Source organism: Ylistrum balloti, unplaced genomic scaffold (genome assembly GCF_031769215.1).
Source record: "Ylistrum balloti isolate Yb309-2 unplaced genomic scaffold, AGI_CSIRO_Ybal_v1 Utg369886, whole genome shotgun sequence".
Taxonomy (NCBI): Eukaryota; Metazoa; Mollusca; class Bivalvia; order Pectinida; family Pectinidae; genus Ylistrum; species Ylistrum balloti.
In genome coordinates this window covers 41,568-58,489 of record NW_026782021.1, presented here as the reverse complement: position 1 = coordinate 58,489, position 16,922 = coordinate 41,568, and the positions used below count along the sequence as shown (strand labels likewise).

The 16,922-nt window shown below is 37.1% G+C and overlaps 1 protein-coding gene across 1 annotated transcript in view; it reads right to left on the bottom strand.

Moving 5' to 3' along the window:
• Positions 1–16,922, bottom strand: part of LOC132546348 (uncharacterized) — a 104,950-nt gene that overhangs the window by 48,786 nt on the left and 39,242 nt on the right. The window contains exon 22 of the mRNA XM_060210061.1: positions 7,669–7,883. Within this exon, the coding sequence (XP_060066044.1) occupies positions 7,669–7,883 (215 nt within the window). The remainder of the gene's footprint in view (positions 1–7,668; positions 7,884–16,922) is intronic.

Below are 16,922 nucleotides of genomic sequence, written 5' to 3'. Positions count from 1 at the left end.
GACCACTTAGAAGTAATCAAGGATCTCTCATTCACTATTACTTTGCAGTGCAGACATGTAATATAAGCCACTTTCCCTTTGTGACATTTTCATCCAGGACAATCGAAAACTAATCAAATGTCTGGCAGACAGGAATGTACCTATCCCAGGTAATATCAACGCTTGAATATATCAATTTCTATCAATGATAAGTGACCTTTATAATTAGAACTCATTCAAGGTATTTTCATATCAATATTTGATATGTGACTGAAATGATTGAGAAACAAGGTAAACAGAGGAACAAACTGAATTGAGGGACACAGTGAACAGTGGGACATAGTGAACAGATGGACACAGTGAACAGAGGGACTCAGTGAACAGTGGAACACAGTGTACAGAGGGACATGGTGAACAGAGGGACACGGTGAACAGTTGGACTCAGTGAACAGAGGGACACAGGGAACAGTGAACATAGGGACACAGTGAACAGAGGGACACGGTGAACAGTGGGACACAGTGAACAGAGGGACACAGTGAACAGTGGGACAAAGTGAACAGAAGGACACAGTGAACAGGGGAACAAACTGAATGGAGGGACACAGTGAACAGAGAGACTCAGTGAACAGAGGGACGAGGTGAACAGTAGAACAAGGTAAACAGGGGACAAAGTGAACAAAGGAACACAGTGAACAAAAGAACTGACATGTACAAGGTGAACAGAGGGACTGACAGGGAAAAGGTGAATAGAGGGACTAACAGGGGCAAGGTGAACAATGGAATTGACAGGAGGACTGACTGGGACAAGGTGAACAGTATAACTAAGAGGGACAAAGTGACTAGTAGAACTGACAGGGACAAGGTAAACAGTAGAACTGACTGGGACAAGGTAAACAGTAGAACTGACAGGGACAAGGTGGACAGTAGAACTGACAGGGACAAGGTGAACAGTAGAAACTGACATGGACAAGGTGAACAGTAGAAACTGACAGGGACAAGGTGAACAGTGGAACTGACAGGTACAAGGTCAACAGTACAACTGACAGGGGCAAGGTGAACAGTAGAACTGAGAGGGACAAGGTGAATAGTAGAACTGACATGGACAAAGTGAACAGAGGGACTGACGGGGACAAGGTGAACAGTAGAAACTGACAGGGACAAGGTGAACAGTAGAACTGACAGGGACAAGGTGAATAGCAGAACTGACATGGACAAGGTAAACAGTAGAACTGACAGGGACAAGGTGGACAGTAGAACTGACAGGGACAAGGTGAACAGTAGAACTGACATGGACAAGGTGAACAGTAGAACTGACAGGGACAAGGTGAACAGTGGAACTGACAGGGACAAGGTGAACAGTGGAACTGACAGGTACAAGGTCAACAGTAGAACTGACAGGGACAATGTGAACAGTACAACTGACAGGGGCAAGGTGAACAGTAGAACTGACATGGACAAGGTGAACAGTAGAACTGACATGGACAAGGTGAACAGTAGAACTGACAGGGACAAGGTGAACAGTAGAACTGACAGGGACAAGGTGAACACTAGAACTGACATGGACAAGATGAACAGTAGAAACTGACAGGTACAAGGTCAACAGTAGAACTGACAGGGACAATGTGAACAGTACAACTGACAGGGGCAAGGTGAACAGTAGAACTGACATGGACAATGTGAACAGTAGAACTGACATGGACAAGGTGAACAGTAGAACTGACAGGGACAAGGTGAACAGTAGAACTGACAGGGACAAGGTGAACAGTAGAACTGACAGGGACAAGGTGAACAGTACTACTGACAGGGACAAGGTGAACAGTACTACTGACAGGGACAAGGTGAACAGTACTACTGACAGGGACAAGGTGAACAGTACTACTGACAGGGACGAGGTGAACAGTACTACTGACAGGGAAGGAAGGTGAACAGTACTACTGACAGGGACGAGGTGAACAGTACTACTGACAGGGAAGGAAGGCAAGGTAAATAGGACCTCTGACAGAGGGACGAGGTGAACAAGAGTGATAGATGGACAAGGTAAGCATATGTATTGATAGAGGGATATTGTGTAACTCTACACTATTCCAGTTTAACAGATCAGGGACTTATTACTGGTTAATTTTACATGTCATTTGCTCAATAAATGACATAACAGCTTTTGACAACTGTATATAAATTTCCTATTTAATAGATAGTCTGATAAGAGATGCACAGGTGCAATGAATGCCTTGGTAGGCCATTCTTCATTCTTCATACAGGTGTGAACTTACTTTCATAAGTGTAAAGTATCAGTGCTACTCATCCCCGTCACTCAAAGTAGGTAGGAAAAAACTAGATTCCTGGAATATATATACATAATGAATTTGATTCTGAACACTGTTTAGAATTTTTTGTGTCTAAACTATGCTAAAGCATTTTTAACATACTTCCACTATATATGTAGACACTTATTAACATAATGAATATCAAATGGATTAAATGTAGTCTCTCATGACAGGTGGTCCCTCATAAAATAAACATGGCCTCTTAAAACAGGTGTTCTCTGTTAAAAGGTGGTTTTCCCAACATATGGTCTCTCTTAAGAGGTGGTCTCTTATGGCAAGTTGTTAATTTTAAAGTTTGGGCAAGTATGGTTAGGTATTCTTTCATAATAGGTCTTTTCTCTTGTTAATTGTTCCTGTTAAGTGCTACCTGTCAAAATGGGGTCCCTCCTAAGAGGTGGTCTCTTTAAAAAGGTGGTCTCTTTTGGCAATGTGGTCTCTCTTAAAAGATGGGCAGTTATGATAGGTATTCTTTCATTATACATGTTCTTACAGGTGTTCTCTCCTAACAAGTAGTCTATGTAGAAACAGGTTAGAAACAGGGGTTCTTATGATGAGTGTGCTCAGATGACAGGTGAGGTCTATCTGAAAAGGTAGGTTCTTAAAACAGGTGTTCCCTAATGACAGGTCAGGTGAGATCATTCTTAAAAGTTGGGTTCTTATGACAGATGTGCTTTCATTACCGGCATGGTCTCTCTTTTAAAATGTGGATTTTTCTGATAAGTGTGCTCTCAGGACAGGTATGTTCTCTCCAAACAGGTCTTCTCTAATGATAGACATTTTCTCACAACAGGTTTGGTCTCTTTTAAAAGGGTTCCATGGGTATTCTCTCATCACAGGTGTGACCTTTCTTCCATGATGGGTTCTTATGACAGTTGTTCTCTCAAAAGAGATATTCTCTCCTTGAAATATGTTCCCTCATGACAGGTGTTCTCTGATAACAATGGCTCTAGAAAACATAGTCTGTCCTGGTATCTGATGACAACTTTAATTGGGTTTTGAAAGCTGACAAAATTTAGCTACCTAACAAGAGGCCTTCATCAGGGTTTTTTTTTCAATACAAGTTTTACATTTCAATTCTAAACACATTTTGTAACTTTGCAAAAGTTAATGCTAGAAAATTCCATGATCCATATCTTTCTTAATATTTCTATCAACTTTGACCCCGTGTGTTAATAGTCAGCCATTCAGTTGCCCTCCATGAATGCCTGTATGTTGTGTATCCAACACTGACTGCCACTGAAACTATTTGAATTTGAAAAGAGATTTGGAGATCTGTGGTGATGTGATTGGATATCAAAGACCTGTCTGGGGGTTCACTGCAGCCTCATTACAGTAAATCAACCTAATGGGTGCAAAAAAAAACTATCTAGAATGACTGTACATCAAATCTCCCTGGCATTTATGTGGCTTAGTCAATATAAGCCTGGATATACGGCAGAGATATGAGGAATGTCCTGTTGGTTATGACAAATATGTTTATGATAATGAAATATTAGATGACTTACCACACACCACCACCCAGTATCTACTCTGATGCAGCCAGCCATTGATCCACTGTCAGCTGATTCTGATTTACAGCCCCTTATTTTATAGCTGTCATACTTTCAAACTGCTTTTCTGATTCTCTATCACTAACAATGAACAGTGATAAAAAGCTCCAGACACAGGCTATAAACATTTTAAATTTCAAAACTATCCTACTTAACAGTTGTACTGGATGTGTTGATGACATTAAGTTTGTTTTATGGCTGTGAATTTTAAAAGGACAAGGTAATGTTACGATAAACTTTCTTTACAATACCATCAAACTGGCTTCTTTGTTGCTATTTTGTCAATGTTTTAATCACATTAATTTTGTGACTGCCACTATTTGGGTTACAAAGATTTTAAAAGTATGAAATAAATTGTGTTTGCAGTAATCTAGTTAGAATGTGTCAATGTGACAACATATAAGTTTTCATGTGTCAATGTGATAACACTGATGTTTCTTGTGTCAATGTGACAACACTTAAGTTTCTTGTGTCAATGTGACAACACTGAAGTTTCATTTTTTCAATGTGACAACACTGACGTTTCTTGTGTCAATGTGACAACACTTAAATTTCTTGTGTCAATTTGACAACACTGACATTTCTTGTGTCAATGTGACAACACTTAAGTTTCTTGTGTCAATGTGACAACACAGAAGTTTCTTGTGTCAAAGTGACAACACTTAAGTTTCTTGTGTCAATGTGACAACACAGAAGTTTCATTTTTCAATGTGACAACACTGAAGTTTTCTTGTATCAATGTGACAACACTGAAATTTGCTTGTGTCAATGTGACAAAACATAGGCTTTCTTGTGTAAATGTGACAGAAATGTGACAACGTTGAAAATTTCCTCTGTTACCATGCTTTGATGTACTTTTATACAGCTTTAATATTTTAGAAGACTAACTGATAATCAAATGGAACCTTTGATAAGAAATTTGTAAAAAAGCGGAACTGTATAAGGATGACAGGTGATTTAACAGTCACCTATCATCTGAAAGTGAGCTCTAATTTAGATAACAAAGTAATTTTCTTAAATGTCTCTTTGTTATTTCCCAAACATTCCAACTTAAATCTCCATAATATAAAAATGACACTTGAATACTTTCTTAATTGTAACTCTGAATTTTATATATCACCAGCTTTCTATACGATCCATGTGTATTGGGTTACAGAACTATAAACAGACTAAGTACAAGTCAAGACATGCAATATAAACATGGATATGAAACAGAAGCCTTACAGCTCTATATCAGAGCCCATCATACCCAAAATGACTGTAAAAGATAATAGTTGTCTCAACCACCTGTTACATATGACGTCAGAAGCTGTGCTGAAACTAGTTTAATTTTGGAAACCACAAAATCAAAGAGAATACACCTAGTCAGACACTATGAGATAGCAGTGATACCTCTAACAGGACAGGAATAGTTGGTATCTAAGTTCATCAGTTATAACTGATTCCGGATATATACATTCCTAGCAAAGAATTTATATGAAAACCTATGATTTAGCTATATATTTAAAATAAACTGATTTGATATGATGTATAATTTGAAATTTAAATAATTTTTTTCCCTAAATTTCATGCTAAATTGATGATGCAACCCTCATCACTGATTAAATAAATTTATCAGATTAAGTAATTGATACATTAACTAAAGCAACTAAATTGAATGTTTAATCTTTTTTCAGCTCGTAAGATTTCAAAGATTTGTGATATCAGAGAAGAAGATGAGCAGGAACAAGAAGAAAAGCATGCTTGATCCTTTTTCACCTTTTACATGTCTGAAGATAAAATAACAATATTTTTGGTAACAAACCAGAAATGAATGGAGCACTAATCTACAATCTAATTACTGGTCTAACCTTGTAAGCTTGGATGTTTGGGCGTACCACATCCCCCACTAACACCACCCAACAATCCAGGCATCATGATTGAATCAAATGTTGTGCATATATATATCTATATACATTTTATCAAAGTCCAAGGGCCAAAACTCTTGAAAAAATCAGTTAACTTTAATGAAATATAAACATTACCTGCATTCTTTTCATATAAGGACATGCCAATCAAAATTTTAGTGCAATGTCTCCATCCAGCTCTAAGAAAATAAATTGAAAACTGATAATTTCTTGAAACTTTCTAAGTTCAATGAGTGTAACTTAGGAAAAAAGAAGCAGGCTGGAATGAAAGACAGAATGGTAGAATGACAGAAAGACATAATGATGGGGGACTTGGACATACTCTGCATATATGTATGATTATACTGGCATTTCATTAACAGTTACAAGTTTTCATAAAGAGTACAATATCTGGTGGATAAGCCAGTGGATCATTACATAATCATGACTTTTTTCTAGTAATGTTCATGGTGTTAGCTTAAAAGAACGTTGTTCACAAATGCTTCTATTGATCTTCTACTTATTGATATTCCTTGTTCTGACAAACTTTAATAGCTACATATGTATATTTCCATAATTCACAAACATCCCAACTGTACTCGTAATTGAAATTTTTACCTAGGTCACACACATTCCAATTGTTCTCCTTATATAAGTTTTTACCTAGTTCACAATCATCCCAATTGTTCTAGTAATTAAAGATTTTACCTAGTTCACACACATCCCAATTGTTCTCCTTATTAAAATTTTTACCTAGTTCAAAAACATCCCAATTGTTCTTCTAATTAAAGTTTTTATCTTGTTCACACAAATCCCAATTGTTCTAGTAATTAAAGTTTTACCTAGTTCACACAAGTCCCAATTGTTCTAGTAATTAAAGTTTTACCTTGTTCACACACACCCCAATTGTTCTTGTAAGTAAAGTTTTACCTAGTTCACACACACCCCAATTGTTCTTGTAAGTAAAGTTTTACTAGTTCACAAACATCCTAATTCTTCTGGTAATCAAAGTTTTACCTAGTTCACACACATCCCAATGGTTCTGGTATTAAAAGTTTATCCTTATTTGATCTATTCCTGCACTTATCCTAGTACTGTTAAAAGGTTCCAAACTAGAGATTTAATTATCACCTTACCTTACATCATAATATTTGATGTTTTGTGTTATTAAGTATTTGGTAGCTAAGAAAGAGCAACAATTCCTCATGAACATTTTCCACTCAAAGTTAACAAATCCAGTGACCCTTGAGGACATGATTTCAAATTAGAGGTCCCTGGCTGACCTAGCATGGAACACTTCATACACTGTCAATTACAGCTCACTGTTTGGATGTAGACATTTACAGATTACTTTAATCCAAACTTTGGCAGGTATTCATAAGGATACGGAGTCAGAGATTAGGCTCTAACACAGCATCGTTCACGTGGGAACAGTAACAATCTAACAATTAATTACAGAGTTACACAGACACAGTAATCAAATAATCATTTACAAACAATGTCAGCAAAATAAAAGCAATTTGGACCTTTAAAAGCACACATATAGTGCAAATAAATAACAAGAACTTAAAATAAATACATGTAGGTACATCCCTTCACACCAAACAAACACGCTAAAGATTTGTAACACTGTTGCAAACAAGCTAATGGGGAAACAGAATCACACATAAAATTATAGCAAAACAACAAAGCTTGACCAAGAACAAACATAGATGATTGAAAAAAAAATTGGAAAATACAAAAAGTTGCAAAAGAGTAACATAAACATGCAGAATGAAAGACCATGCAGAAAAAAACATAAAATAAAAAAAAAATAAACTGAATATTAACGGTTTACACAACAACATAAATTTCAAGGCTACAGGTTAATAATGGTCTGAAGTTAAACAATCGGGCACTGCAAAAGTCTGGGAACAAACATCTACTTACACATCACTGGCGGAAGAAAAGGTCAGCTCACAGATAGCCTCAATGGACATCCACTTGAGTGGGAGTCGTCCCCCTTTCCTGTTGATGTATACTGCATCATCATAGACAAAGCGAGCCAGGCCAAAGTCACCAATCTTCACAGTCTTGTCCCTACCGACCAGTATATTTCTGGCTGCCAAATCTCGATGGACAAACCCTTTTTGGGCAAGAAATTCCTATAAAGACACATCAATGAAACCATAAACTGGCACACAGATAAAAACTTATACCAGTAACATACTTTGTTCAGGACATTGACCATCCCACTATAGGCTAATCTTGAATATAGCCCGACTCGTAGGTAACCCTTTTACACCTGTAAATCATGTTATCATTATAGAAAAAGGATATGCAAATGGATAAGAATTTTTCAAAGTCTAACATCTATTGTTTATGTTGAACTTTGGTCAAGGTCTCTTTTGTGGTATATTGTAATCCTGATATATCTGAACATATTTTGTATAGCAGTAAAGAATTGTCATTTGTGAGACAATTCTATGGAAATGTGTAAAGAAGGATAACAAGGGAGATAACCCTGAAATTTGCAAGGGAGATTGTTAATCTACATCATATCTTTTGCCTGGTATCATTATCAGGTAATATAACCAACTAAAACACTTTAAAGGAAACATCAATAATTCTAACTTAGGACAACCATTACTGAAGGGTATCATCAGGCACCTCCCCCTCACTCCCCAACCCCTCCATCCCTCACTCCCCTACCCCTCCATCCCTTACACCCTCCATCCCTATACTCCCTGCTTATGTTTGGGCCAACAAGAGCTTATTTTGTAATTGTTGTAAAGTATGTGGAGTTCATGATTTAAATTTTTCCTTAAAAAGTTTAAGTGGACAACTTCAAAGTTATTATTACCGGTAATTATGTACAATAACAAGCATCAAAGCTTTGTCAGTTTTAATCCAAATTCAATTTTGGTGAATTGACTATTTGATGTTTAACTCCCCTACAAGCACTGGTGTGACTCAACTTGATTAGGTCTTGACATGAAAGGTGGATAAATTATCACTCGTTATGACCACTTTCATACAGCCTAATTCACAAAGAGTTCCATCATGCTCTTATACAAACCAGACATCAAACCAATTAACATCAGTAAATTTTCAGCAACAACACTGACCTTTGACCTTTGAACTTGACTGCAACAGAGCACAATCTTTTATGATATGATAATTTGAGTAACAATTCTTCATGTCCTGAAGTGTTACTATAGCCTGGCTAGCCTCAAACAGACAATGCTTATTAACCTTTGCTATCTAAAATCTTACCAATATTTTTAGAATGGTTTCCACTTATTTACACACCTGTGTAAGTTTCAAGATTGAAGAATAAAATCAGGTTTGTTAATGTAAATTTCCATTGTATGGAATCACTCTCTCTCTTTCAATGTTAAAGAGCTTCTCTATATATCAATAAGAAAGCTACTTCTCTAAATAAACATTTACATTTTATTTTTTTATGATGACATGTCCACGCCTTACACTGACAATAACCCCTTTCGTCCAGCAACTGGCACTGTCATTGTTGGAAGACACCTGCCTCATATATTTTTGCTATATTCATCAATGACAGAAAGCAAAAGCATTTTAGCATATTCATTTATTCGACAGAATTACTTTCCGATTTACTTAATTATTACATCTGAGAATAAAAATATCTGTTAAAATGAGAGATTTTAAATGTTATAATGATCAAATTTATTTACAAAAGCTCACAGACTCATTGTTATATCTGCTGAAGTTTGGGAATAAACTTCGAGTGAGAAAACTGATTATGTCATCAGGTGAAATTCAGCACAATATCAACATCAGGGAAACAAAGATTGACAAACAAACCGATGAAGCTTTGATAGTCTGATTTTGATAGTGTCCGGACAGAAAGATAAATGTTGATTGCCTCATCAATATCAATTTCTTAAGGATTGAAAAACATTCTTTTCCTCTATATAAAACAAATCCTTCATTTCTTTATCTTCTTCTGCCTCCATCACATTAACCCCTTCTTACACTGCCATCAATCCCCACCTCCTAAACAGATGTTCACCTATCCCCTAGGTAAACATTAGCCATCAATCCCCACCTCCTAAACAGATGTTCACCTATCCCCTAGGTAAACATTAGCCATCAATCCCCACCTCCTAAACAGATGTTCACCTATCCCCTAGGTAAACATTAGCCATCAATCCCCACCTCCTAAACAGATGTTCACCTATCCCCTAGGTAAACATTAGCCATCAATCCCCACCTCCTAAACAGATGTTCACCTATCCCCTAGGTAAACATTAGCCATCAATCCCCACCTCCTAAACAGATGTTCACCTATCCCCTAGGTAAACATTAGCCATCTCCTTCCCTCTAAAAACATGTTCACCTATCCCCTAGGTAAACATTAGCCATCCCCTTCCCTCCCAAACCATGTTCACCTATCCCCTAGGTAAACATTAGCCATCCCCTTCCCTCTAAAAACATGTTCACCTATCCCCTAGGTAAACATTAGCCATCCCCTTCCCTCTAAAAACATGTTCACCTATCCCCTAGGTAAACATTAGCCATCCCCTTCCCTCTAAAAACATGTTCACCTATCCCCTAGGTAAACATTAGCCATCCCCTTCCCTCTAAAAACATGTTCACCTATCCCCTAGGTAAACATTAGCCATCCCCTTCCCTCTAAAAACATGTTCACCTATCCCCTAGGTAAACATTAGCCATCCCCTTCCCTCTAAAAACATGTTCACCTATCCCCTAGGTAAACATTAGCCATCCCCTTCCCTCTAAAAACATGTTCACCTATCCCCTAGGTAAACATTAGCCATCCCCTTCCCTCTAAAATCATGTTCACCTATCCCCTAGGTAAACATTAGCCATCCCCTTCCCTCTAAAAACATGTTCACCTATCCCCTAGGTAAACATTAGCCATCCCCTTCCCTATCCCCTAGGTAAACATTAGCCATCCCCTTCCCTCTAAAAACATGTTCACCTATCCCCTAGGTAAACATTAGCCATCCCCTTCCCTCTAAAACCAGGTTCACCTATCCCCTAGGTAAACATTAGCCATCCCCTTCCCTCTAAAACCATGTTCACCTATCCCCTAGGTAAACATTAGCCATCCCCTTCCCTCTAAAACCTTGTTCACCTATCCCCTAGGTAAACATTAGCCATCCCCTTCCCTCTAAAACCATGTTCACCTATCCCCTAGGTAAACATTAGCCATCCCCTTCCCTCTAAAAACATGTTCACCTATCCCCTAGGTAAACATTAGCCATCCCCTTCCCTCTAAAAACATCCCCACATTAGCCATCCCCTTCCCTCTAAAACCATGTTCCCTATCCCCTAGGTAAACATTAGCCATCCCCTTCCCTCTAAAAACATGTTCACCTATCCCCTAGGTAAACATTAGCCATCCCCTTCCCTCTAAAAACATGTTCACCTATCCCCTAGGTAAACATTAGCCATCTCCTTCCCTCTAAAAACATGTTCACCTATCCCCTAGGTAAACATTAGCCATCTCCTTCCCTCTAAAATCATGTTCACCTATCCCCTAGGTAAACATTAGCCATCAATCCCCACCTCCTAAACAGATGTTCACCTATCCCCTAGGTAAACATTAGCCATCCCCTTCCCTCTAAAAACAGATGTTCACCTATCCCCTAGGTAAACATTAGCCATCCCCTTCCCTCTAAAAACATGTTCACCTATCCCCTAGGTAAACATTAGCCATCTCCTTCCCTCTAAAAACATGTTCACCTATCCCCTAGGTAAACATTAGCCATCCCCTTCCCTCTAAAACCAGGTTCACCTATCCCCTAGGTAAACATTAGCCATCCCCTTCCCTCTAAAAACATGTTCACCTATCCCCTAGGTAAACATTAGCCATCCCCTTCCCTCTAAAACCATGTTCACCTATCCCCTAGGTAAACATTAGCCATCCCCTTCCCTCTAAAACCATGTTCACCTATCCCCTAGGTAAACATTAGCCATCCCCTTCCCTCTAAAAACATGTTCACCTATCCCTTGAGTAAATATTAACCAGTTTCCTTCCCCTACACACAGGTTTACCTATCCCCTGGGTAAACATTAACCAGTCCCCTCCCCCTAAACACATGCTCATCTTTCCCCCTCTGTTAAAGTTACTTATCTCTCTCAAATCAACATAATTCAAAACAGACTGTTGATATTGATGAACAATACATCTACAAATTTACTTGTCCAGACAGTGAAAGGTATAAATAAAAAATGGCTTAGACATAAGATAAATATGTATTTCTATATCAATATATTATTCAATTTTGAGCCAAACAAAAACAGGATAATTGAATTTAGCCTAACGCTATTTGGGAGATTTCTTTCTGCTGAAGAAAATGTTTAACTGATTACAACTAACAGCTTGTCTTGTCAAATTCTTCCCATATCATGAGTGTTCAATTTAAATATTGTAGACTTATTTCAAAATAGATGCTAAAATGCTGACTGACGTCAGTTGCAGCGGGCAGCCTAATAACCAATGATAAAAACAAACATTTGCACTTCATCAATATGGCTGCAGGTCATATAAATATGGCAGGAAAGGTTATGAGGGGTAATTCTGATATCTATTTCTATGCATACCATCCATCTCTGCTTAAAAATAAATATGAGTGCTCAAATAAGTCTACTGTCTAGAAAAAGTTATCCAGCCATCACTAATCTGGTGTTGTTGATCAGAATCAACTAATCAATGTAACATTGTACTGTCTTATATCACAAGGTTGTCAGTATTTTATGTCACATGTAACAAGGTCACAGATACAGTTTGTCACATATCACAAGGTCACAGATATAGTATGTTACATGTCACAAGGTCACAGATACTGTATGTCATATATCACAAGGTCACAGATATAGTATATCACATATCACAAGGTCACAGATATAGTATGTTACATGTCACAAGGTCACAGATACAGTATGTCATATATCACAAGGTCACAGATATAGTATGTCATATATCACAAGGTCACAGATACAGTACCTCATGTCACAAGGTCACAGATATAGTATGTTATATATCACAAGGTCACAAATATAGTATGTCATACATCACAAGGTCACAGATATAGTATGTCATACATCACAAGGTCACAGATATAGTATGTCATATATCACAAGGTCACAGATACAGTATGCCACATATCACAAGGCCACAAATAAAGTCAAGGTCAAAATACACATATATTATTATTAGATTATTCATTTTAAGATTAAAAACATTCTAGGACACAAATAAAGATTAAGATATTTTAGGACCTAAACTGCAAGGTGATATGTGTTTAAGACACATACCACAAGCTTCTGACTTCAAGAAAATGGATATATGGGCTTATTATAGAAGAGTTATATGAGAATTATTGGCATTTGTACTGAACTGTTTCAGAGTTGAGTGAGTTTTGTGCACATATCAACATATTGACAGATAAATATGACAGAGGTATTTGACAATACCTGTCCAAGGGTGAAGGGTACATTTTATATATCATAAAGTCAAATATCTTACGACTAATTTAACAATGTAACAGGTGAAGATCAAGGTGATGCTGAAGGTATCATCTCCAGATAAAAGGTAAGACAGCAATATCTATACTTGGTGTGTGTATTCTCTACTTGGCCTTACCAACAAACTTGATGTTTATGCCCTTCGGTAAATGTCAAGGCTGGCCTGTAGGAAGCTGGATTGCTGTGAACTTGTGATAAAAATTGGGGATAATTTGTTCAATGTATTTGTTCTAATTAATTTAATTTTGCAAATGTATTACAAGTAAACAAGAAAACTCAAAGCAATATGTAAATGTAAATATCTAAATTATTTCACAACATGTAATAAAACAATTGTGTTATTGTGGAACAAATGTCAACTGTTTACTTCATGCAGTTGACAAATTTTCCTGTGAACTGGAATCAGCTGTTTTGCTATTCATCAGTTGTCGGGCTGTTCTGTCAGTGCATGTGATGTCTAATGAATGACAATTATTGTCTTTAAGGAGAGTAAATAACGTAAAAAATGCCTTCAAAATGTAAATATATATCAGACATTTCTTTTTTGTTGTTTACAGGTGCGTAAACTGTGTCATAAAATATCTGTTAAAAAATGCAGTTTACACACCAGTAAACAACAAAAAAGACAAATTATTTCTTAATCAACCCTGAAATTTGGAAATGTCTTGATAAATATATCACACCGCTGTTTATACAATTTATGGATACCCTGTTGTGATCCATACGTGTATGTAACCCAAGTGTAAAATGAAATAATAAAAACACTGAGTGTGAAAAATAACTTTTAAAGTCACAAGTATATTACAGAAACTAAAGTTCAGGTATGTTATGCAATGCCTGAGAAGAGAACATTACAGGTGTGATGAAAACATTACAGGCCAGGTGTGCAGTCGGAATCCCAACCAAGGTCAATGTCATTATTCTATCTTGGCATAACATACATGGTGGTCTTAAAAAAGCATGAAAGTCAACTTGATCAATCACCAGGATAGATTACAGCACCAACCTATTCATTTTAAGTGAGGTATGCTGTATTACATTGGAATTAACAGCACCACTGAAAGATGTTGTTTTGGAAATCATTTTGATAGATAATGCAACTTACAGCTGATTTTTTCTGTATCTGATAAGCTTTTTGTCTTACTGCTGGCCTAGTAATACCTTGATATCAGTGCTTCTGTCATAGGTATTATATTAAAGTCTGTGGATGGGAGGTTGGATCAATGGTAACTAATGCCAAACACTTGCTCAAATTAAGTATCATATGCTGTGTTAGAGAAAACTTTACAGAGCACTAAACGTGACAGTTTGTATGGGAAACCTAGCCAGTACATACTGGTATATGGTGATTAGATACTAAATTTTCTCATTACATCTTAAAAAATAAATAAACTCTACTTTGCCATGTAAACAATCCAGTTAACATTCCATTTCATATTTCTTTGAATACAAAATGTTGATCAGAAGAGCTGGAAAATGGCCATGAGAATGTACACTGTAAACAGGATGAGTTCACAAAGGTAATTTAAACATTTTTACAGGTCAACATCATTTAACACACTATAAACATTCATCAAAATTATAACAATTTTTGTCAATAAAATGATTTTCATTTTAGCTTTGAAATTAGATTGTGATGATTGAACTAGATAATGAATTCTGTTCTTTCAATAGACAGACAAATAACTAGTGTGCTCTGATTCAACTGCTTGCACTTTGGTCAGAATAACTTCAACAATATGAACTTCAATAATGATTCAAACTCGTCAAGATATATCATCAGGTTTTCATTGTCCATGGGTAGAGATAAGAGTGCCTAGGTCAAGTAGGATCCTGTCAACACCGCCAGCACTTCAGTCAAATACTACATACTTCTTTTATCTACTCCAAAGTGATCTTCAATTGAATCAAATTATGAAACATCAGAGAAAGGTAGCATGCAGGTCTGCAAAATGGATAGAGAAAGCAGAGGACCATGTTTCTGGCTAAGTAAGCATTTAATGAACCAAATATTGTGTAGGACTTAATTTATACTCAATTAACAATAAGTTTTCTGCTAATCAGTAGATGATAAGGAAATGGGATGATTTGTTGAGGACCTGATGATGAACTGGATTAGTAGAGGACCTGATGATGAACTGGATTAGTAGAGAACCTGGTGATGATCTGGATTAGTAGATAACCTGATGATGAACTGGATTAGTGGATAACCTGATGATGAACTGGATTAGTGGATAACCTGATGATGAACTGGATTAGTGGATAACCTGATGATGAACTGGATTAGTAGATAACCTGATGATGAACTGGATTAGTGGATAACCTGATGATGAACTGGATTAGTGGATAACCTGATGATGAACTGGATTAGTGGATAACCTGATGATGAACTGGATTAGTAGATAACCTGATGATGAACTGGATTAGTGGATAACCTGATGATGAACTGGATTAGTAGATAACCTGATGATGAACTGGATTAGTGAATATGACTGGATTAGTGAATAACCTGATGATGAACTGGATTAGTAGATAACCTGATGATGAACTGGATTAGTGGATAACCTGATGATGAACTGGATTAGTGGATAACCTGATGATGAACTGGATTAGTAGATAACCTGATGATGAACTGGATTAGTGGATAACCTGATGATGAACTGGATTAGTGGAGAACCTGATGATGAACTGGATTAGTGGATAACCTGATGATGAACTGGATTAGTGAATAACCTGATGATGAACTGGATTAGTGAATAACCTGATGATGAACTGGATTAGTGAATAACCTGATGATGAACTGGATTAGTAGAGAACCTGATGATGAACTGGATTAGTGAATAACCTGATGATGAACTGGATTATTAGAGGGCATGGTGATGAACTGGATTAGTAGATAACCTGATGATGAACTGGATTAGTTGATAACCTGGTGATGAACTGGAATAGTAGAGGACCTGGTGATGAACTGGATTAGTAGAGGGCCTGGTGATGAACTGGATTAGTAGAGGGCCTGATGATGAACTGGATTAGTAGAGGGCCTGGTGATGAACTGGATTAGTAGAGGACCTGGTGATGAACTGGATTAGTAGAGGACCTGGTGATGAACTGGATTAGTAGAGGACCTGGTCATAAAGTGAATTAGAAGAGGACCTGGTGATGAACTGGATTAGTAGAGGACCTGGTGATGAACTGGATTAGTAGAGGACCTGGTCATAAAGTGAATTAGAAGAGGACCTGGTGATGAACTGGATTAGTAGAGGGCCTGGTGATGAACTGGATTAGTATAGGACCTGGTGATGAACTGGATTAGTATAGGACCTGATGATATACAGGTTTAGTAAAGCAAAAGCTTGCTGAGGATGAACTAGCAAAAAACCTTGAAAGTATTGGCAAAGTCAATATTTTTTTGTGTGAAAAGTCAAGAATTTTACTAAGTGTACAGATACCCTGAATATCCCACTTCAAGGCACCTGTCAACACTTAGCTGAATAACGTACTGACATTGACTCCTGTTGATCTGGAAAGATTAACATTTAAAATCTGGTTGATATTGCTTAAAACGTGGAAACGATCTGTTCATGTACCAGCACAGCTTCATTTATCATTGAAATTACAACTTCAACCATAGTTAAGGCATGTTTAGTTAATAAGTATGAAGTTGTGAA